The 24,986-nt window shown below is 37.0% G+C and overlaps 1 protein-coding gene across 1 annotated transcript in view; it reads right to left on the bottom strand.

Annotated features, from left to right (window-relative positions):
- Positions 1-14,335: 14,335 nt before the first annotated feature.
- Positions 14,336-24,986, bottom strand: part of LOC119768039 — a 50,905-nt gene continuing 40,254 nt past the window's right edge. Inside the window, exons 3-4 of the mRNA XM_038258342.1 lie at positions 15,123-15,253; positions 14,336-14,862 (exon numbers count right to left, since the gene is read on the bottom strand). Coding sequence (XP_038114270.1) covers positions 14,581-14,862; positions 15,123-15,253 — 413 coding nt within the window. The 3' untranslated portion in view covers positions 14,336-14,580. The remainder of the gene's footprint in view (positions 14,863-15,122; positions 15,254-24,986) is intronic.

Raw genomic sequence — 24,986 nt, 5'->3', positions numbered from 1 at the left:
GACTAACATTTCAAAAGGTTTAATATTTAATATTTCGTTAAGGGTTTAACATTGAACAAGTGCACTAATTTAAAAAAAATGAAAAACTGCTACTATTTTCAAAAAAGTTACTTCAAAATGGCTTTAACTTGAAAACGGTGCATGGCGTGTTTTCTAGAACAAACTTTTCAGGAAAAAATAGTCATCGCTACTTTTAAATGTGTCTTATAGGAAATTTTCTTAGCTTTCCAATGCTTCTAAGAGCGAAATGTTTCATCGGGAAATTTCTGAGATATCTATATTTAAGTTTTTGTTTTAAATTCCTTTATTATTTATTGAAAACTTTATACTAACAGTTCAGAAAACTTATCAAATTATGTGTTTCTTCTACAAAGTTGTTTTTGGTCGAATTTTGCCCATTTTGATGAGTAAATGACACGTGAAACAAATCATTTGACAAGTTTCCTGGACTTTTCTTTAAAAGTTTCCAAGAAATGATTACGGATTTAAAACCAAAAAGCTTAAAATAGAGATATCTCAGAAATTTCCCGATGAAACATTTCGCTCTTAGAAGCATTGGAAAGCTGAAAAAATTTCCTATAAGATACATTTGAGAGTAGCGACAACTATTTTTTTTCCTTAAGGTTGCCCAGAAAACACGCCGTTAATTAAAATTTCACTATAGTACTTTTTGATAGCAAATTTGATTTTACGTCGAAAATTGAAGTTGAAAATTCTATGCGACCTATATTTCGATTTTTTTTTTTAAATCAGTATTGATTCAAAAACTCACTACCCGGTCAAAGATTTTTTGGATAACCTGGAAATTTCTGAAAATTTTGCATTTTATGTCTCCTAAAACATATCAAAAAAAAAAAATAAACGCAGTTTTTTTTTTGCAAATCAAGTTTTAGTGACAAAAAGTTAAATTAAAAACCACCAATTTTTTTTAACGTGTATAATTTTTTTCAGTGTAGTTCTTATTAACTTTGCTGAAGACACCAAATCGAGACACCAAAAATTCATTCAAAAGTTACAGATTTTTAAATTTTCATACATCATTTTTGTATGGACAGCTGCCAAATTTGTATGGAAAATTATATGGACAAATTAATGATGCAAAATGGCTTCTTTGGGCATACCAAAGGGACCAAAAAAGTTTCAGCCGGATAAAAAAAATACAAAAATTAAAATTGAGAAAAGACCGATTTCGTAGAGAATTGCTCAAAAGTTTGAACACTTCTCTACCACGGTCAGTATGATTCCATACCATTCCGTACGTATTTAATTTTTACTCTTCAATTTGCGGAAAAATCTCATTCCTATCAAAGTCACCCCGTTTTACAGTACATTTTTATTTGTTCGACTTTGCTGATTGAGCTGCGGGTTGATGAGATACAGTTAAGAGGCTTAACTTAAAGTTTATATTTTGTGAAAAAATATTTTTTAATTCGTGATATCTCAAAAAAAAATTTCTTCACCTTAAATTTTATAGGATCAAATATACGACTGATTCTAACATTTTCAAGTCCTGGACTAGATTTTTTGAATTTATTATTAATAAAAAAAAATTAATTCAAGAGTTTAAATATTCAATATTGGAAATCGAAACAATAATTTCTAACCGATTTAGCTCAAAATTTGTCCTGATGCTCTATATAACAAAAAAACAGTTTTTCGCTTGTTGAACATAAGGCAATTATTCTAGGCACCCTAATGACTACTTCCGTCAAAATCTTGGTGCTTCAGAAGGCACATCATTAAAAGCAAACACAATCGTGAGCCCTAAATCTAGATCGGCAGCTCGCCCGTTAGAAAGACCCAGTGGAGTTCGATCACCATGGGCAGAGTTTTTCAACCTCGAATGCCCTTCTCGTGCCCAAGTCTTCTCAACAATGGAATGTTGGAAGATTTATGCGGAAAAATTACTCCCTAGCAAAACGATTGTCGGAGCGCGACCCATTGGGGACTCACAATTTGGTGCCGACTTGTGACAGAAGGGAAAAACTGGAGCAAAGTGGACTTTTACGAGACTTTGATGCTCTCCGGACGCTGATTAGCATCTTCGCGTCATCCGGCCTGGCCTGGCGACCCATTCATCAGCGAGTTGCCCTCGAAGAAAGTTGACCGTTTTTCTTCTCGCAAACGTTGCCGTTGTGATTCCTTGTCACATGTGGCATTTCAACATCTTGTTGAAAACGTTATTTTGTTGAATCAATAACTTGCAATTATTTGAGACTTAATTAAAACCTAAAATTCCAATAAATTAACTGAACAAAACAAGTGACAAGCTACCACACTGGCAAACAATTGTCGGTCACGCCGGATTCGGAACAACCCCGGTGACATGCGTCTCCCAGAGGGGAATTGGCCCCCTTTTCTTGATAGGGGCAATTATGTCAGACAACTCGGTTCGGTGGAGAGTTGGGACCGTTGGATGTTGTTGTTGTGTTATGAAACCGATTCGAATTAACATATTACAACGCAGATTGGGGACTCTGGAGCTCGCCCGCGGGAATGTCATTATTATGCAAGAGAGTGTGGAAAAAGAATTACTCCCCCGGAGGCATTAAATGCAAAACATTTGTGGATTTAATGAGACGCATTCTTCTGGCACATTCTACAGGTTGCGAGAAGGGTTGTGTCAATTGGACCGAGGGCACGGGGTGTGAAGCGTTTAATTGAAAGATCTTGTTGGTTTTGCTGGGAGAGACAATTGTACAGATATGAACTAGATTCTAACTGATCTGCATAGATGGTAAAGCTTATAAGGAAGATAGATTGCCATGAAGCGTGTAGTTATTTATTGCGCTTATATTATTCAAGCTTTATGAATTTAGTTCAAAGTAACGGTTATATTAAGTTTTCTATAGGCGATAGTAATATATCATTCTTTTAATAAACCCATTAGTGGAATATTCTTCCAAGAATGAGCTTATTTTCAAATTTAATGTTTGTATTGTTTCTTTCGACGAAACTTTGTGTGTACCATTTCTATGACCATTAAAGACATTTTGCATCATTAGTTCATCCACACAAGTCTCCATACAAAACAGAACGGATTTTCTAATCGATGTGGTGTCTTCGGCGAGGTCATAGATATTGCTTAGGACTTCTCAGAAAAAAATAGTTACCCTTCAAGAAAAATACCAGTTTTTTAATCGTTTTTGCAACTAAAAGATACATAATATGGATAATTCTCTACCAACTCACACGAAACCGGGAAAAGATGCCCCGACCCCCCTTCGATTTGCGTGAAACTCTGTCCTAATGGGTAACTTTTTTTTTTGATATCTCGTAACGGAGGGGTGGTACGACCCCTTCAATATTTGAACATGTGAAAAAAGAGGTGTTTTTCAATAATCTGCAGCATGAAACGGTGATTAGATAGAAATTTGGTCTCAAAGGGACGTTTATGATTTTTTTTTTTCAGAATTCCGAAAAAACGTAATTTTCATCGAAAAAAGCACTAAAAATGTTTAACTCTGCCATTTTCCATTACTCGACTGTAAAAAAAATGAAACATGTCATTTTAAGGAAAATTTAATGAACTTTTCAAATCTACATTGACAAAGGTCATTTTGTTTCAATTAGAACAAAAATTTTCATTATAAAATTTCGTGTTTTTTTCTAACTTTGCAGCGTTATTTTTTAGAGTGTAACAATGTTCTACAAAGTTGTAGAGCAGACAATTACAAAAAAAAAATATACAAACATAAGGGGTTTGCTCATAAATATACAAAAAAAAAGTAAATTTTTCATAACTTTTTTTTCGCAAAATCGCGATAACTCGTGATGTTTACAAGCAAACCCCTTATGTTTCTATATCATTTTTTTGTAATTGTCTCCTCTACAACTTTTTAGAACATTGTTACACTCTAAACCCTGCAAAGTTAGAAAAAACACGAAATTCTAAAATGAAAATTTTTCTTCTTAATGAAAAAAATATCCTTCTGGGTTAATGTAGGTTCGGAAAAGTACATTGAATTGCAAAAAGAGGATTTTTTCAGCACGTGTCGTACATTTATCCAACGAGGTTCACCGAGTTGGATAAATACGAAGAGTGCTGAAAAAATCAAGTTTTGCAACGAGTTCCATACAACATTTTTTGCAATTCCGAAAAACACCCATTGAGTGAAATTTTAAGTCAAATTTTCATGTATTTTGTCAATAAATCGTTTAAATCAAAAATTTTTTGAAAAGTGTTACTTTTCGAAACAAGTGCTGAAAAGTTCAACTTTTCAGCACCCATTTCAGTGCTGAAACTTTTCAGCATTTATTTTGAAAAGTGTTGCTATTCGATTCTGTTATTTTTGGTACAGAAAAGTAGGCTATTTCGTCGCTCAAGAATGACAGGAAAAGTAAGTAGTTTCACGACGGAATTGCAAAAATATGTTTTCGAAAAGATCAGAGAATCTTAGTTTCATAGATTTATCTGGCAACCTGGTAACCCTGCACTCAAATGCCTGTTCTGCCCACCATTGAAAAAACGGCTAATATCCACTTTTGACAAAAATGTGATATTAGCACCAGGTGGTAGAGGATGTTCCAACGCATCTTCATGAACATGAATTTTACTGAAATTGTGTTTAGACTTGGCTGCCGATGCGAAAAACCAAACGGCTAATATGCCACTCTTACGGGAAATTGCCTTGACGGAGATTTTGTGACAAACACTAAAACGCGTTTTTCTCGGAATACTTGATTTGGCATAATAGCCGAATTTTCAATTATGGGCAGTGTTGAAAAGAAAAGGCTTTTTCTTCATACGATAATTAAAGAATTTATTTTCTTTTTCTTGCAGATTGAACTTCTCAAAGTGTCATAATGCAATAGTCATCTTGTGGCAATGCCATCCCGCGGTGCTCGCAACCGTTACTCCCCGTCTAACGACTGCGTCTATGACATGCAGACTTGAAAACACACGGGCGGAAGCGTGTCTCCCCAAAGCGATGTACAGCCACGAGACCCAGGGGAGCTTGCTCCATAACAATAACAATCTAATGCCCATATCTTTTTCGACCGTAGTGGGTCTCGAGCCGGCGCTTTTATGCTTTGGTGCCTTTTTTGTCACTTCTTTGGTGGGGTTCTCTTTTTACTGCGATTTTTTCTGGAGCAACTGGACAAGCACTTTTTAAAGCTTGAAAGATGTAAAAGTGTAAATCATGCCACTTACTTCGCAGGGAATTTAAACCAATCGGACTGGAGAATTTATCACTTTTAAATATAATTCGAAATTAGAAGTGCAAAATGTTTTCAAGTTGTTTAAATCATAAAAAATGTTTATGTTATCACCTAAACTCCAAAGCTCGAGAAAAAGGCGGAATTTGTATGGAAACTCCTCTTTTTTCTCAAGCTTGGTAGTTTAGGTGTTAATGGTGTCTCATGTTTAAGTTGAAAACTGATTTTAAAAAGTTTAAGCTTCTGTGTCAAAGATTAATGAACTTAGTAAAGATTAACCACCTACTGGCGATTTTTTCTGTTATTCGTAAATATATGTAATTTAATTTTTTTTTTTTGATTTCCCCCCACCAGTTTCTCTGTTGAGTTTTTAATGGGTTAAAGTTGACCGATAAAAAAACAATTTTTCGTTTTGAAAGCAAGGCTTTGAAACATTTATTTTATATTCTGATCACCCTAATGAGGATATTATTTCTGTCATAAGTTGAAAGATCCGGCTACAAAAAATAACATACACTTATGAGTTGATAGTAAAAGATACTATAAGATAGTACTGTATTAGATAAATTATTGATGTTCAAAGTGTAACACTTGCGCCTAAAATGGGATTTCAGTGAAATAGTAACATTGAATCTTGAATCATCCTTTAAAGCACTCATAACTGATTCAAACTTTCAACGGTAAACCAATTACCGCTCCTGCTTGACCTGACCTGGAGTCAACCGTTGCAAAATTGCAACTATAAAAAAACACTATGACCTGACCACAGCCAAAGCACTTGACAGCAGAAACACTTGGCCAAAGCACCCACACTAACGGCAATACTCCCCCGCCTTCAACATCGTCGCACGCAAGCACGCACAATATCTGGGTTAGTGTGGTCAGTTTTTATTGTTCAACGGGTCATTTTTTTTTTCTTCTTGTTTGTACTTTTGTTTTCTTCTCTCAAGTACCTCTGACCCTTTTTTAACCGAAGTGACCAAGCAACAGATGGCGATCTTGTGAGTGGGCGGAAAGTGATTAAAAGTTTTTGCAATTTGATTCAATAAAAAACATAATTCAGAATATTTTTTTGTCATGTTTTTTCAAAAATATTATTACAAATTGGAAAATGATTTATCGGATCCTTTGAACAATTTTACACTAAGAACAGTTAAATTGATTTCTATATTTCAAATGGTATAAATTATTGAAACAGAATTCAAAAATATCTTTAAATATAAAGACATTTTAAGTACGGTAAATTTTTTAGGTAATTAACAATGCAAAATGTTTTTTTGATTCTTTTAAAGATTCAATCTCATATTCATTGAAGCAACATTTATCAGAGTTGCAAAAAAGTTCTAGCTCAAATCATAGAACCGAACCAATTTTGATGCGAACTAGATTTCGATCCGTCCATGAATGAAATTAATTTGATTTTTAATTGGGTTTCACTATCGAGTGCACTCGTATGAGCTTGAACAAACCGCAGCCAGCATCGTCTGCGTTCATATATTTTTTATCGTGAAAGTCATGTTTTTTTTTTCGCGGAAAAAAGTTATTTAAAAACACGTGGCCTAGGCTAGGTTTTGGGGGCCTGATGCGTACACCGATAAACGGCGATGACGATGCGTTGTAATAAACAAAGGCTGCTCAAACGCTTTGTGGAGAATTTTTAATTACTGGTATGGCGATGCTCCAGGGTTAACCGAGATTGAACGGTTTTCCATTCTGTGGACATCCTAAGGGGTTTGGTTCGGAGTTTATCGAACATGCCAATAATGTAGAGGTGAGGAACACACCAATAAAAACCCTTTTCAATGATATTGACTTATCAGTTATCATGCCATCATAAATTTAAAATAAAAAATGGAACATAAACACGTAAATGGATTCTACGTCCAATTTCCTTCAAAATTGAGTCAAAGACCGAACTTCTAAGATTTGTGGTTCCTGAGTAATCGTCGTTTGAAGATAGGGGTTTCGCTCAAAAATCGCCTAAAAGTCAATTTATCGGGCGGGTACAAAATGGAGGGTGTGGTCCGATTTGGATGAAATTCTGGATTTTTGTATGTTTTGATAGTCTCAACAGCTCTGCCAAATTTGAGCAGAATCGGAGATGGTAATTTTCAAATGCTGTTCCGTTTCAGATGGAATATTGAGAAATATTGTTAACTTAACAACAACTTTTAATGTAAAAGTATTTTTAATAAAAACAAACAATTTCCGCCCACAATCAACGCAAATAAACTTATTTATTCAAATGGTTCACATCGAGAGCGTTTCCTCCCAAGCTCAAATCGATTGTTTCCTATCAACTGGTGCAAACCCAAAAACCATCCTGAAATTACTTTAGGGTTCGACTCTAAATTAAAATTGCGGTAACCTCCTGTTCGAACACGTGTTTCTGCCTTGATGAACGAAATCGGGCCCGAAGTTTGGCGCCCAAAATTCATCGAAATTGCGAGAGTGTGGAACCGGCAGAATCGCTTAACCTATTTTGTTGCGGTAACGTGCACTTGACTGTGGCTCAAAACAGGCCTACACTTACTCACCTACTGGGGAAAGGGGTGGAGGATTCCACCCCAGTAAGGGTACGGGGGGACTGTGGGATTCAGTATGAAATTTGCACGTGCTACACATGATCAGGGGTTCTAATCGGAGCGATCACAAAGTTATGTTAAATAAAAAAAATCATTTGAACTCAGATTATCTGAAAGTCAACCCTTTTTACACTGACTTTACTGTAATACATGAGCAGTTCTCTCAGATTTCGGTCATTCGATTTTTCTTGTATTTTTTAATCCGACTGAAACTTTTTTGGTGCCTCCGGTATGCCCAAAGAAACCGTTTTGCATCATTAGTTTGCCCATATAATTTTTCATACAAGTTTGGCAGCTGTCCATACAAAAATGATGTATGAAAATTCAAAAATCGTATCTTTTGAAGGATTTTTTTTATCGATTTGGTGTCTTTGGCAAAGTTGTAGGTATGGATATGGACTACACCGAAAAAAAATGATACACGGTAAAAAAAATTGGTGATTTTTTATTTAACTTTTCGTCACTAAAACTTGATTTGCAAAAAAACAGTATTTTTGGTTTTTTTTTATTTTTTGATATGTTTTAGAGGACATCAAATGCCAACTTTTCAGAAATTTCCAGGTTGTGCAAAAAATCTTTGACTGAGTTATGAATTTTTTAATCAATACTAATTTTTTAAGCCGGGTCCGGTGGCGCAGTGGTTAGCGTGGTAGCCTCTCACCCCAGTATGGCCTGGGTTCAATCCCAGACGGACCCGGTGGCATTTTTCGAGACGAGATTTGCCTGATCACGCCTTCTATCGGATGGGGAAGTAAAACGTCGGTCCATTAGCGTAAAAGAGGTTTTGAGTGACTCACCACACATAACCTTCGGACGCCTAGAAATGAGCAGAAACTTGCAACAGAGCCCACAAAAGACCCGGGGGTCGTTAAAGTAGATTGCTTTGATTTTTTATTTTTTTCAAAAAATCGAAATTTTGGTCGCAAAAATTTTTCAACTTCATTTTTCGATGTAAATAGAATTTGCAATCAAAAAGTATTTTAGTAAAATTTTGATAAAGTGCACCGTTTTCAAGTTAAATCCATTTTTAGGTGACTTTTTTGAAAATAGTCGCAGTTTTTCATTTTTTTAAATTAGTGCACATGTTTGCCCAATTTTGAAAAAAATATTTTTGAGAAGCTGAGAAATTTTTCTATATTTTGCTTTTTAGAACTTTGTTGATACGACCCATAGTTGCTGAGATATTGCCATGCAAGTAATTAAAAACAGGAAAATTGATGTTTTCTAAGTCTCACCCAAACAACCCACCATTTTCTAATGTCGATATCTCAACTACTAATCGTCCGATTTACAATAATAAAATAGGAAACATTCGTGAAATTTTCCGATCTTTTCGAAAAAAATATTTTCAAATTTTTTAATCCAAGACTAACATTTCAAAAGGGCCAAACATTCAATATTACGCCCTTTTAAAATGATTGTTGATATGGCCGTTCATGGTCACCCGCGACAGACACAGACGACGAAACAAAGACAAACGCAAAAAACGCACATACATTTGCACAGAATTTGATTCTGAGTCGATATGTATACGTGATGGTGGGTCTACAAGATCAAATAACGAAGTTCATTTTTCGAGTGGTTTTATAGCCTTTCCTCATTGAGGTGAGGAAGGCAAAAACAAAAATAAAAAAATACGGATTTTGGAAAATTTCATTTTTGTGAAAAAATTATAAATAAAATATCAATTTAGTTTTCCAAGTACCTAAAAAAAAGCAGCAAAGTAATCCACTTTAACGACCCCCGGGTCTTTTGTGGTCTCTGTTGCAAGTTTCTGCTCATTTCTTGGCGTCCGAAGGTTATGTGTGGTGAGTCACCCAAAACCTCTTTTACGCAAATGGACCGACGTTTTACTTCCTCATCCGATAGAAGGCCAGGAGGATAAGCCGGGAATCGAACCCGTTCCCCATAGCAACTTAGGGATCGGCAGCCGAAGCCGCTAACCACCGCGCCACGAGGCCCTCCAAGTACCTATTTTTTCTGAATAGTTCTCATCAATACCTACAACTTTGCCGAAGACACCAAATCAATCAAAAAACTCTTTGAAAAGTTACAGATTTTCGAATATTTACGTACCATTTTTGTATTAACAGCTGCCAAAATTGTATGGAGATTTGTATGGATGAACCAATGACACAATATGGCTTCCTTGGTGATAGGGAAGGCCCCCACAAAGTTTGAGCCAAATCAAAAATATAATTAAAATTTATTTCCGGGTTTGGTGGAGAATTGCTCAAATGATATTTTTCGTACGATGGTTGTGGATTTGTACCACCAAACCTAAATTTGCTAATTTGAAGGACTCGGGACAAAAGAGTTCATATCTGAAAATATTTTTCGATGATTCCTTGTAATATTTTACTTATCATATCCAAAAATTGTGGAACATAAAAACTCGGCTTTTTTGGGAAAATTACGAAAACGGGTGAAAATCAACTTTTTCACTATAACTGCGATAATTTAAAAATTTAATGATGTCAAGATCGTCAGTCACAGTTTTGGCTGTGGTTGTCATGTTGTATGTACTTTTTAGACTTTCTGCATTTATCTTCAGAACCCCTGCTTCCCTAAAGCCTACAATAATCAAGTGACGTTACCATTAATCACAATCTTATTACTCTAAAGTCTTCCCCTCCAACCGAACCCCCCTTTCCTCATCTATCAGCTTGGCCGCACTCCAGCTCGAGTTCTACCATGCGAGTAATGAATGAAAATGAATTGAATTTTCACCTTTCCCGTCGACTTGCGCCTCAATCATGCCGCGATGGGCGAGAGGTAGAGCGGGCGCAAATCTTCCCGTTTTTCACGTCTGGAACCAGCCGGCTGAAGCAGACCGGTTTCCATCGAGATCCCTCGATAAGAGCTCATGCCGTGGAAAACAGATTCCGGAAAAGGTAACCACGCGCGCGGCGCTCCCGCCCGGAGAAATGTCAGAAAACTGTTTGCCGATTTTTCCAATTATGGTTAAATTGTAATTAAAATTGTTCAACTTCGACAGTTTTCGGGGTCGGAGTTCCAGATGGGGGAGAGAGGTGAGGACTGAAAATTGCTTCAGTTACCATGTTAATTTCGTGCTTGGTTTCGTGATTGAATCAATTTGGCAGGTTGCGGGAAATCTTGTGCAGCGTGTGGCCTGTTGATTTGGCACAGTGGTTTCAGTGCCGAGTTCGCAGGTGCAACTGGACGCAAATTGAATTCTGGTCGAGCACTGGGTGGGGCAATTAAATTTCCATATTGAATTTTTAAATTGAACAAGGTGTGAACGAGGTTGTACCGTGAAGATTTTGTATTTTTATTCCAGCCAAAGGAATCATTCGTTTTTTTTACGAGGAATTCATTTTTAAGAAAAAAGTTAAATAAAATAAACTTTTCAATTTAATTTGAAAAATAAATCTAGATTTGTGATGTCCATTTTCGATATCTCGTAACGGTTGGGCGAAACGACCTTCCAATACAAAATTTAACCTTTCTTCACATTTATTCAAAAAATCCCACACAAACTTCAATCATAACCGTTTTGGCTCAAAATTGAGACAGATCCTTAATCGAGCAAGGGAGTAGTTTCACAATTTCGATGATTTCACAAAAAAGTTGTCATGCATTTCATAGTTGCATTCAAAAGCATGAGTTTGAAATCATTATTTTGTAAATTTGTACTCCTGGAGAGTACCAAAGTTTGTTTAAATCTGTAAGAAAAATGTGTTTCAGATTTGTGGAATTCATGGGTCAATGATTAAATAAAAATATGGTATAAAACTTAAAAATTAATTTTAGCTTCTCGTGGTTAAAGCAAACACAACAACTTCTTAAATTTTGTGTTACAAACGCGGAACACCAACGAGTTAGGGGAAAGTGGGGCAAGTGTAACAAGCTAAGGAAATGCTCGTTATAATCCATGAAAAACGTTAAAAAATCTGTCGGATTTTTTTCATAATTATTTTATTCCAGGTCTTAACTAAGACTTTGATTGAACAAGTTTTTAAAAAATCCTGTTTTTTAATGTAAAAAACCGATTTTATTTTTTTTGCTTTTCCGTACGTTCTACTCAACTAGTGGGGCAAGACGAACAACCCGTTGGGGCAAGAGGAACAATGCATGAAACAACATGTTAATTTGCTAACAATTGTACTGTTATCACTTAGATACATCAGATTAGAATGTATTTGAAACGTTTCTTTAATTTTTAGATTAAATAATAATATTTTACTAAATATTTGATCGTTTTTACGAAAAAAATTATTACTTATATGATAAAAAATATTTTTTTAAAATATAGCTATATTTTGTATGGACACTTTTTAACAATTGTTTGTCAGTTTTTAAGTACTTTTATGTATTTATTTCCCAATAAAATATGTTTTTGCAGCAATTCCAATTTTTTCCATACTAAAAATCCATATGGTACACTTGCCCCACCTGAACAAGATTTTTGAAAAGCTCTCAACAAAAATAACGAAAAGTTAAATCATACTTTATAATAGGTGCAAGTCATTGGTAGGGACACTACTAATCTAGGAAAAATAGCATTTTGATAAAATGAGCCTTAAAACGAACCCTAAGCCTTATTTTGTACTTTCCAAATATTATAAGAAAACAAAGGTTTTGAAAAAACTTCATTCAATCTTATGCCCCGTGGCGTTTACGTCGTTTTGGCGGTTATGTGTTAGTAGAATCAGCTAATTGCATTGCTAGCAACAATTCCTCATACTGGAAATAATCATAATTGTAATAATTACGGCCGTACGAGCGATTGTTCCTCTTGCCCCATATGGTCGTCTTGCCCCACCTTCCCCTACTCACCGAAACTTTTTCACGAAATCACTTAACTCACACAAAAACCAGCCCGATTCGACCTGTCTAGCCTAAGTGGTTTTGCACGGAAAGACAACTCGGATGAACGAACATGAATTGGAATTGTGACCATAAAGAATCATCAAAATGAATGATTTTTTTGGAAAACAATAACCTGTTTTGTCAGGGTAGGATTGTGCAAAACTAATTTGCAGTTAGCACCGCCAACACCTCACTATAGCTGGTGCTGACCTGCAAGATCCTCTTCGCTTAAAAATACACAAAAATACACTGTACCTCCATCATCATAATTGAGCAATTCTCTACGAAATTGGTCTTATTTAATTTGAATTTTTGTATTTTCTAATCTGGCTGAAACTTTTTTGATGCCTTCGGTATGCCCAAAGAAGCCATTTTGCATCATTAGTTTGTCCATATAAATTTACATACAAATTTGGCAGCTGACCATAAAAAAATATATGAAAATTAAAAAATCTGTATCTTTTGAAGCAATTTTTGATCGATTTGGTGTCTTTGGCAAAGTTGTAGGTATGGATAAGGACTACACTTAATAAAAAAAATACACGGTAAAAAAAAAATTGGTGATTTTTAATTTCACTTTTTGTCACTAAAACTTGATTAGCAAAAAACCACTATTGTTTTATTAATTTTTTTCATTTTCTGATATGTTTTAGGGGACATCAAATGCCAACTTTTCATAAATTTCCAGAGCTGGCAAAAAATCTTCAACCGAGTTATGAATGTTTGAATCAATACTGATTTTTTCAAAAATCGAAACATTGGTCGCACAAATTGTGCAACTTCATTTTTCGATGTAAAATCAAATTTGCAATCAAAAAGTACACTAGTAAAATTTTGATAAAGTGCACCGTTTTCAAGTAATAGCCATTTTAAGGTAACTTTTTTGAACATAGTCGCAGTTTTTCAAATTAGTGTGCATGTTTGCCACTTTTGAAAAAAATATTTTTGAAAGGCAGAGAAAATTCTCTATATTTTGCTTTTTTGAACTTTGTTGATACGACCCTAAGTTGCTGTGATATTGCCATGCAAATGTTTAAAAACAGGAAATTTGATGTTTTCTGGCCTAAAAATGGCTTTAAATTGAAAATGGTGCAATTTTTGCGACCCATATTTTGATTTTTGGAAAAAAAAATCAGTGTTGATTCAAAAGCTCAAACTCGGTCGAAGATTTTTTGCCCGTTCTGGAAATTTATTAAAAGTTGGCATTTAATGTCCCCTAAAACATATCAAAAATTTAAAAAAATAGTGTTTTTTGCAAATCAAGTTTTAATGCCAAAAAATGAAAATAAAAATCACAAAAAAAAATTTACTTTGTTTCATTTTTTTCAGTGTAGTCTTTATCCATACCTACAACTTTGCCGAAGACACCAAAGCGATAAAAAAATTCATTCAAAAGATACAGATTTTTGAATTTTCATGTATCATTTTTGTATGGGCAGCTGCCAAATTTGTATGGAAAATTATATGGACAAACTAATGATGAAAAATGGCTTCTTTGGGCATACCGAAGGCATCAAAAAACTTTCAACCGGATTAAAAAATGCAAAACAAATCGAATGCCCGAAATCTCAGAGAATTGCTCTCATTCAAGTGTTTGGGCACTTGAACAAAAAGTGTGGCGTATTCTCAGTGTATTTTGGACTTTTTTCTTTCAATTAAATAAGACACACCATTCCAATAGTTTCTTGATACTTATTGTCTTAAGCTTACAAATTTACGTTCTTTTGAGAACTAAATTATTTTAATATACGGCAACCAGCAACACGTGGTGCTTCTTCCTCTTCGACAGAACACATTTTAAACTGGTCCAAATGTAATATGCAGATATAACTTCCTAAATTTCTAATAAGTCGTCCTCCATATGCCGACTCTGGCCATTCCAACGAAACATTCAAAACCCGCCTGGCCTCACACAAAACTCCCGTCCCCGTTTTGCCGCCAGCAGTGTCGAATGTTTCCTAAGAATCCGGCCAATATTGGTCCCATCGCCGCAATCCGTACTCTACTTGGGTGCCCTCTCGATGGCTTCCATCACGAACGCAAAGGACTGGGCCGCCATGTTGAACCACGGTTTGTCCAGCATTCGGTCCTGCCAGGACAGGCTGCCGTGGTCACCGCGGGCAGATGCCGCTGGAGCTGGTCCCACCATCGTAGATCTTCCACCGGCAAAGGACCGGCCACCGTTCAGGTAGTCGATGTAGTCGTAGTCCGACGTCAGCGGGCTCACCTTCGAGTAATAGATGGCGGCGAAGGTGGAATAGATGATGAGCACAGCTGTCGCCACCTGGCGGAGGGGAGAGAGGAAACGGAAATGAAACACAAGTTGATTAAAAGGTTAGGCTGTGTTAGATTTAGATGCTGCGTTGCGCTTAGGAGGAAGTCGTAGAAATGTGAACCTTTCTTGCAAAATTTTGCAATAAAATTGAAGATTCTTCCGTGAAAAAATCTACAAGATGTTAGTTCAAAATTATCGACTTCCTCCTGTGCGCAAGTTAAAAGAGACCTCTCTCCATCCCAGATTGGACGGAGCGCTGCGTAAATTACCTGGAAAGCGGCCCAAAATTTGTACGATCCCTCGGAGATTACAAAGTCGTAGTATCCGTTCAGCGGGTCACCCTTGATGTAACGGCCCTCCTCCTTGGCGGCAGCTGGCACCAGCAACGCGGTCGAATTGGCTGGCGAAATAAAAAGATTAACGACTTTGATTAGAAAATGAATCTTTCTTCGTCCGTTTTTTTTCTGCGTGGGTGGGAGTGGGAGCGGGTGAGTTGTGGAAAAAGAAATCCCTTCAAAACCCAAAGCGTTGGAAAACACGTGTCTAAGCCGTCTCTGGTGGCTTTGACTTATCTGGATCAGAATCTGGAGAGTAGCAGTTGAAGTGGGAGGGCACGAAAAAAACACGCTAGCAAATCGCATCGCCCTGGAACGGGGAAAACTTTTCCATTTTCCACAATGCTAGTGTGCGAGGAAAACTTTTTTTTTCTCTGCTCCACCGCAGGTCGGCTTATTATAACAATCGTCAGACAAAGTTGGAGAGAGAGGAAATTACGAAAACGAAATGCAAATTCCATTTTCTGCAAAGCTTTTCCCGCGGAGCTTTTCTCGGGAGTTTTTGCAGGTTCCCCCAAGGGCAATAACGAAATTGTGGAATGACTGTCTGGATGGGGTTGGTCATGTTGAAGAGAGAGAGAGTGAATTCGCTTCCAAATTATGGTTATTATCATTATGTGCAACATAACTATTGTGCGGCGGTAGTAGTCGAAAGGTGGCAACGTGGCTCCGAAATAGATAATGCAGGACTCGTGGTTCCAAATAAAACAAATATTTTGACGATTGTTATCCAAATGGTAATACTGACAAAATGTGATGATTAAACCGTTAGTCAATTATAAATGATAAAAATGCGTATCATTTTAAAATGGATTAACACCTAAACTCCCAAGCTCAAGAAAAAGGGGGAATTCGTATGGAGATTCTCCCTTTTTTTCGAACTTGGGAGTTTAGGTGTTAAAGAAAATTGAATACTTCATTCTTTATACAATCAAGTAACAATAAGACTGATTGCATCGGTTTAAGCAACGCTGGAAACAGATTAGCTTTGCAATAATTCATTAGCTACAAGTCACGTGAAAATTCAAAACATCAACTGGAATAAATCAATTGAAGCAATTGAAAAAAAAGCAAAAATGGCCAATAAGCTCAAAGTGAATTTTATAAAAATTACTTCTTACGAGTTGAATCCTGTTAAAAATTCATAGAAAACCCCCAAACACAAAAATTAAGATTTATTTTCATTATTTTCAATATTTTCGCTGGAGTGAACTAAATTATAATAGAATTGCTGGAATATTTGCTGGATTTTTTTATTTTAAGATTGCTTTCTAAAACAAAATGGATGTCATAAAAAGGTTTCAGAGCTGATTTCTATTGCATTAATTGTCGATTTTCTCTTAAAACTTTTTTTTGTAAATTGTTTTAAAAATAAAAAAAAATAATTTCTAAGAATGCACGTTATAACTAAATGGAAAAATTTCCTTTTTTTTTTTTTGGTTTTTTGTTCATATGAAAAAAAAATAACAATCTCCATGAAAAAAAAAAATGGTAATTTGACAATTGCAAAAACAGATATTACTTTTAAAAAAGTGCTTTTTGGACCACGTAATAATAACTAACTGTGGCACCATTATATTGAAAATGTATTGAAAACTGTTATGAAACAAAAGAAGCTATGTGGATTCAATCACTTTAAGTTTACTGATTTTCTAAGTTCTTCTGAAACATTTATCGCAAGGTTTATTTGAGATATTTTCAATAACTTAAGCATTCAAAATAGGGAACAGCTCTTGCTTATTGGTTGGAAACAGAAACTACTATGATATGGACTGTTATGAATTATTACATTTCTGTGAGCTTTTTGATGAAAAATGTATCAAATTTTGTATCAAATTTTGTAGTGATCAGTAGTGCGGTGCCTGTGTGGACGCGCAGTCCTGTTTTTTCGTGTTATTTTCCGTCTCTTTTGTGTCGCTGTTCGAGTGCATGGGGTGATTGGCCATTATAATTAAATAAGGGCATCAGTAGTGCGGTGCCTGTGTGGACGCGCAGTCCTCTATTTTCGTGTTATTTTCCGTCTCTTTTGTGTCGCTGTTCGAGTGCATGGGGTGATTGGCCATTATAATTAAATAATGGCATCAGTAGTGCGGTGCCTGTGTGGACGCGCAGTCCTGTTTTTTCGTGTTATTTTCCGTCTCTTTTGTGTCGCTGTTCGAGTGCATGGGGTGATTGGCCATTATAATTAAATAATGGCATCATTAGTGCAGTGCCTATCAGGACGCGCAGTCCTCTTTTTTTTTTCGTGTTATTTTCCGTCTCTTTTGTGTCGCTGTTCGAGTGCATGGGGTGATTGGCCATTATAATTAAATAATGGCATTAGTAGTGCGGTGCCTGTGTGGACGCGCAGTCCTGTTTTTTCGTGTTATTTTCCGTCTCTTTTGTGTCGCTGTTCGAGTGCATGGGGTGATTGGCCATTATAATTAAATAAGGGCATCAGTAGTGCGGTGCCTGTGTGGACGCGCAGTCCTCTATTTTCGTGTTATTTTCCGTCTCTTTTGTGTCGCTGTTCGAGTGCATGGGGTGATTGGCCATTATAATTAAATAATGGCATCATTAGTGCAGTGCCTATCAGGACGCGCAGTCCTCTTTTTTTTTTCGTGTTATTTTCCGTCTCTTTTGTGTCGCTGTTCGAGTGCATGGGGTGATTGGCCATTATAATTAAATAATGGCATTAGTAGTGCGGTGCCTGTGTGGACGCGCAGTCCTGTTTTTTCGTGTTATTTTCCGTCTCTTTTGTGTCGCTGTTCGAGTGCATGGGGTGATTGGCCATTATAATTAAATAATGGCATCATTAGTGCAGTGCCTATCAGGACGCGCAGTCCTCTTTTTTTTTTCGTGTTATTTTCCGTCTCTTTTGTGTCGCTGTTCGAGTGCATGGGGTGATTGGCCATTATAATTAAATAATGGCATTAGTAGTGCGGTGCCTGTGTGGACGCGCAGTCCTGTTTTTTCTTTTTTTTTTTGTCCGTCTCTTTTGTGTCGCTGTTCGAGTGCATGGGGTGATTGGCCATTATAATTAAATAAGGGCATCAGTAGTGCGGTGCCTGTGTGGACGCGCAGTCCTCTATTTTCGTGTTATTTTCCGTCTCTTTTGTGTCGCTGTTCGAGTGCATGGGGTGATTGGCCATTATAATTAAATAATGGCATCAGTAGTGCGGTGCCTGTGTGGACGCGCAGTCCTGTTTTTTCGTGTTATTTTCCGTCTCTTTTGTGTCGCTGTTCGAGTGCATGGGGTGATTGGCCATTATAATTAAATAATGGCATCATTAGTGCAGTGCCTATCAGGACGCGCAGTCCTCTTTTTTTTTTTCGTGTTATTTTCCGTCTCTTTTGTGTCGCTGTTCGAGTGCATGGGGTGATTGGCCATTATAATTAAATAATGGCATCAGTAGTGCGGTGCCTGTGTGGACGCGCAGTCCTCTATTTTCGTGTTATTTTCCGTCTCTTTTGTGTCGCTGTTCGAGTGCATGGGGTGATTGGCCATTATAATTAAATAATGGCATCAGTAGTGCGGTGCCTGTGTGGACGCGCAGTCCTGTTTTTTCGTGTTATTTTCCGTCTCTTTTGTGTCGCTGTTCGAGTGCATGGGGTGATTGGCCATTATAATTAAATAATGGCATCATTAGTGCAGTGCCTATCAGGACGCGCAGTCCTCTTTTTTTTTTCGTGTTATTTTCCGTCTCTTTTGTGTCGCTGTTCGAGTGCATGGGGTGATTGGCCATTATAATTAAATAATGGCATTAGTAGTGCGGTGCCTGTGTGGACGCGCAGTCCTGTTTTTTCGTGTTATTTTCCGTCTCTTTTGTGTCGCTGTTCGAGTGCATGGGGTGATTGGCCATTATAATTAAATAAGGGCATCAGTAGTGCGGTGCCTGTGTGGACGCGCAGTCCTCTATTTTCGTGTTATTTTCCGTCTCTTTTGTGTGGCTGTTCGAGTGCATGGGGTGATTGGCCATTATAATTAAATAATGGCATCATTAGTGCAGTGCCTATCAGGACGCGCAGTCCTCTTTTTTTTTTTCGTGTTATTTTCCGTCTCTTTTGTGTCGCTGTTCGAGTGCATGGGGTGATTGGCCATTATAATTAAATAATGGCATTAGTAGTGCGGTGCCTGTGTGGACGCGCAGTCCTGTTTTTTCGTGTTATTTTCCGACTCTTTTGTGTCGCTGTTCGAGTGCATGGGGTGATTGGCCATTATAATTAAATAATGGCATCAGTAGTGCGGTGCCTGTGTGGACGCGCAGTCCTCTATTTTCGTGTTATTTTCCGTCTCTTTTGTGTCGCTGTTCGAGTGCATGGGGTGATTGGCCATTATAATTAAATAATGGCATCAGTAGTGCGGTGCCTGTGTGGACGCGCAGTCCTGTTTTTTCGTGTTATTTTCCGTCTCTTTTGTGTCGCTGTTCGAGTGCATGGGGTGATTGGCCATTATAATTAAATAATGGCATCATTAGTGCAGTGCCTATCAGGACGCGCAGTCCTCTTTTTTTTTTCGTGTTATTTTCCGTCTCTTTTGTGTCGCTGTTCGAGTGCATGGGGTGATTGGCCATTATAATTAAATAATGGCATTAGTAGTGCGGTGCCTGTGTGGACGCGCAGTCCTGTTTTTTCGTGTTATTTTCCGTCTCTTTTGTGTCGCTGTTCGAGTGCATGGGGTGATTGGCCATTATAATTAAATAAGGGCATCAGTAGTGCGGTGCCTGTGTGGACGCGCAGTCCTCTATTTTCGTGTTATTTTCCGTCTCTTTTGTGTCGCTGTTCGAGTGCATGGGGTGATTGGCCATTATAATTAAATAATGGCATCAGTAGTGCGGTGCCTGTGTGGACGCGCAGTCCTGTTTTTTCGTGTTATTTTCCGTCTCTTTTGTGTCGCTGTTCGAGTGCATGGGGTGATTGGCCATTATAATTAAATAATGGCATCATTAGTGCAGTGCCTATCAGGACGCGCAGTCCTCTTTTTTTTTTCGTGTTATTTTCCGTCTCTTTTGTGTCGCTGTTCGAGTGCATGGGGTGATTGGCCATTATAATTAAATAATGGCATTAGTAGTGCGGTGCCTGTGTGGACGCGCAGTCCTGTTTTTTCGTGTTATTTTCCGTCTCTTTTGTGTGGCTGTTCGAGTGCATGGGGTGATTGGCCATTATAATTAAATAATGGCATCATTAGTGCAGTGCCTATCAGGACGCGCAGTCCTCTTTTTTTTTTCGTGTTATTTTCCGTCTCTTTTGTGTCGCTGTTCGAGTGCATGGGGTGATTGGCCATTATAATTAAATAATGGCATTAGTAGTGCGGTGCCTGTGTGGACGCGCAGTCCTGTTTTTTCGTGTTATTTTCCGTCTCTTTTGTGTGGCTGTTCGAGTGCATGGGGTGATTGGCCATTATAATTAAATAATGGCATCATTAGTGCAGTGCCTATCAGGACGCGCAGTCCTCTTTTTTTTTTCGTGTTATTTTCCGTCTCTTTTGTGTCGCTGTTCGAGTGCATGGGGTGATTGGCCATTATAATTAAATAATGGCATTAGTAGTGCGGTGCCTGTGTGGACGCGCAGTCCTGTTTTTTCGTGTTATTTTCCGACTCTTTTGTGTCGCTGTTCGAGTGCATGGGGTGATTGGCTATTATAATTAAATAATGGCATCAGTAGTGCGGTGCTTGTGTGGACGCGCAGTCCTGTTTTTTCGTGTTATTTTCCGTCTCTTTTATGTCGCTGTTCGAGTGCATGGGGTGATTGGCTATTATAATTAAATAATGGCATCAGTAGTGTGGTGCTTTTCGGGACGCGCAGTTCTGTTTTTTTTACCTTCTTTTTTTTCATTGTTTTTTTTTCACTCGCGTTCGTTGGCCGATGAGTTTTTTTTGTGTTGTTCTCTATTTATAGTTTACTATAAAAACGTACCTATTTTTTTTTTAGACTAGCAAGTCGTATTGCTGGATTAAGCCCTTTCAATAATCATTTCAATAAATGAAGCCCTTCCTACATCACCGTTGATCGGAAGGCACGCCGACGGAGAATTTCTGGAGAATCGCGGTCGAATTAATACTATATTTAAATCCCTAGATAGCTATCTTTCCGCAGCCGGCTGCCTAAGATTTTTTAAAAATTTCAACCGATAAACAAATTGCTTATGGTCGCATCACCTACCACAGTGAATCCTGACCTCATACCTATCTTACTAACCCCTCAAAACTCATGTGATACTTTGTCGGAGACGCAGTCGATTTGGCGGTCCCATCACTCAAGTATCGGACTAACATTCCCATCCACTTCCCCGTGTCTTACCACTGGTCGTGGCCGGCGTCGGTATTGATCAGCATGATAGGGATCTTTGAAAATTGCGAAGGGGTGATGATTGGTTCCTACTTTTCATCTGTGGTCCACGGAGCAATTTTTGGGGGTCCTGGTCAATAACGAAGTAGCAGCTACGGGTAGACACCAATGCTATGCTATGCTATGCTAAAAATGTATCAAATTTTGTAGTATCATTTGGTGGATTTTTTTCGGTGCCGAAAATTTGACGTTTTTCTGCGGTTTGATGCTTTTTGTTGAAGATTTCCTGGTTTTGATAAGATTGAAGTGTCCGATACGACTAATTAAACACAAGTTTAGTTTAAGGTTAAAACTTTATAAATTCTAAGTAGAAGTTCACAAAGGACGTCTTGACTTGACGACGGACGACGAGAGAAGAGAGCTACTCTTCTTTCGAGGTATACAACTGAGCTCGTTGCTATAATCTTGCACTAGATTGACAGAGATCATTCCATTTTTATGCCAGATAATTTTTCTTCCAAATATAATATTCTATTGATTATATGAAACATCCTTCCAACCTTCAATTTTCCCAACCCTTATTTCTTCATTTCCACGAGCCCCCCAAAAATATAATGATTTGCCAAACTACACTTACACATCCAACCATAACGGATTCGGAGCGTTTGGTACGGTATGTCCACGCATCCTTCCTTCCTGTAGGTTCTGTGAAATGTGATCCGTTCTCAGAATTCTCTCTGCAGTAAACACATCTCAGGACGGCTGGCCGCTTTAATTTTTGTAATACATTTTTGGGTGTTCTCGGATATTCTGCATTTATTAATGGGTAATTCTCAGCCAACTCACACAGCAGTTGCCCCGACCCCTCTTCGATTTGCGTGAAACTTTGTCCTAAGGGGTAACTTTTGTCCCTGATCACGAATCCGAGGTCCGTTTTTAGATATCTCGTGACGGAGGGGCGGTACGACCCCTTCCATTTTTGAACATGCGAAAAAATAGGTGTTTTTTCAATAATTTGCAGCCTGAAACGGTGATGAGATAGAAGTTTGGTGTCAAAGGGACTTTTATTTAAAATTAGACGCCCGATTTGATGGCGTACTCAAATTCGAAAAACGTATTTTTCATCGAAAAAAACACTAAAAAAGTTTTAAAAATTCTCCCATTTTCCGTTACTCGACTGTAAAAATTTTTGGAACATGTCATTTTATGGGAAATTTAATGTACTTTTCGAATCTACATTGACCAAGAAGGGTCATTTTTTCATTTAGAACAAAGTTTTTCATTTTAAAATTTCGTGTTTTTTCTAACTTTGCAGGGTTATTTTTTAGAGAGTAACAATGTTCTACAAAGTTGTAGAGCAGACAATTACAAAAAATTTGATATATAGACATAAGGGGTTTGCTTATAAACATCACGAGTTATCGTGATTTTACGAAAAAAAGTTTGGAAAAAGTTGTTCGTCATCGATCATGGCCGTTCATGGTCACCCGCGACAGACACGGACGACGAAACAAAGAGAAACGCAAAAAGTAACTTTTTCAAAACTTTTTTTTCGTAAAATCGCGATAACTCGTGATGTTTATAAGCAAACCCCTTATGTCTATGTATCAAAAATTTTGTAATTGTCTGCTCTACAACTTTGTAGAACATTGTTACACTCTAAAAAATAACCCTGCAAAGTTAGAAAAAACACGAAATTTCAAAATGAAAAACTTTGTTCTAAATGAAAAAATGACCCTTCTGGGTCAATGTAGATTCGAAAAGTACATTAAATTTCCCATAAAAAGACATGTTCTAAAAATTTTTACAGTCGAGTAACGGAAAATGCGAGAATTTTTAAAACGTTTTTAATGTTTTTTTCGATGAAAAATACGTTTTTTCGGAATTCTGAGTACGCCATCAAATCGGGCGTCTAATTTTAAATAAAAGTCCCTTTGACACCAAACTTCTATCTCATCACCGTTTCAGGCTGCAAATTATTGAAAAAACACCTATTTTTTCGCATGTTCAAAAATGGAAGGGGTCGTACCGCCCCTCCGTCACGAGATATCAAAAAACGGACCTCGGATTCGTGATCAGGGACAAAAGTTACCCCTTAGGACAAAGTTTCACGCAAATCGAAGAGGGGTCGGGGCAACTTTTCCCGATTTCGTGTGAGTTGGTAGAGAATTACCCTAATAATAACGAACCCAGCTCTCCTAGATCAAAATTGAGATTTTTACATTACGTTAATATGTATCCTAATCAGCATACTGAAAAAATAATTATGAATTCGTGGGATGAGATATGGCCATGGGGAACTTTTTAAGATTTGATTCATCCAAAGTGAGTAAAAGAGTTCGTTTAATTCGTCCAAAAGTTTTCGGTAAAATTTAATTTGAATTAGACATATTTGAAAAACTAGATCCAGTTTTTCAAAAACACTGGAAGTAAAATTTATACGACAAATTCAACGCTTGTTCAAGAGCTGAAATTAGTAAGACTTGCAACAAGTTGAAACAGAAGACTTTTTTCAGCACGAGACGTACTTTTTTTCCAATGAGGTTCACAAAAACCTGGTTTGGTTTTTATTATTTTTCTATTTATGTTTTTTTTTTTTCATTTCATCCTAATGTGTCAATGTAAAACATAATCGTATTCCCTTAAACTGGTTACAGAGCCTTGTTAAATAGTTACTGTCCTATACTTATGACACAAAAACAGTTTTTCTCAAAAAAAAAAAAAATACCTAAGATCATCTTCTGAACTAGGACTACTTGACTCGAAGCACTGCACATAAAATTAAGAAAACAAGTTTCTTCAAGATGTGAGTTTTTTTTACAAGCATCAAGTTATTAATTGATCCTCATACTTGTTTAGATCATTTAAATTGATGTCCTATACAATTTTCTAGGAATAAAAAATCAAAAAAATAATCAAAACTAGGACCAAAACAATTTCCAATAAATTTCCCGGGAATCTGATGTAAATTTTACAATTCTCGGGATTATTGTAACCCCGGGATATTGCACGCTCTAGGTTTTCCCCTGGGTACAGAATAGTTGTCCGCAAAGCGGCCTCAATTTAGAACTGTCAAAGCGGAACCAATTTACTGTTCGCATAATTATACCAAGAAGGGGCAAGTATTGTGATCGATCTAAAATTTATTTAGTCAGAAATAAAAAAAAAATCGATGACCATTGAGGTATTCGAAGTCAAAACATCTTAATAAGAGATTTGAAATCGAGTTTGGCATAATTCGTCGCTAAAATTTTATAATCGCTATGTCTACAAAATCTATGTTTATGACGCTTTTTTAAATGTTAGCTACGAATTATCAATAACTATCAATAGTACTTTCCAAATAATATTGGATACTCCGATATTATTACTACACATCAAAGGTACATAATCTCGGAACTTCCTTTCGGTTGCTCTTCTGATTCACGAAATTCCACCCACTTTTGACACAATTTTTCATCACGTGGAAAACAAAAAAGGCTTCTTTTGGCCGCCCATCGTTTAGTCTACGAAGAAAAAAGTGCGAAGCAC

This window comes from Culex quinquefasciatus, chromosome 2 (assembly GCF_015732765.1).
Source record: "Culex quinquefasciatus strain JHB chromosome 2, VPISU_Cqui_1.0_pri_paternal, whole genome shotgun sequence".
Lineage (NCBI taxonomy): Eukaryota > Metazoa > Arthropoda > Insecta > Diptera > Culicidae > Culex > Culex quinquefasciatus.
This window is presented reverse-complemented; position numbering and strand designations above follow the sequence as displayed.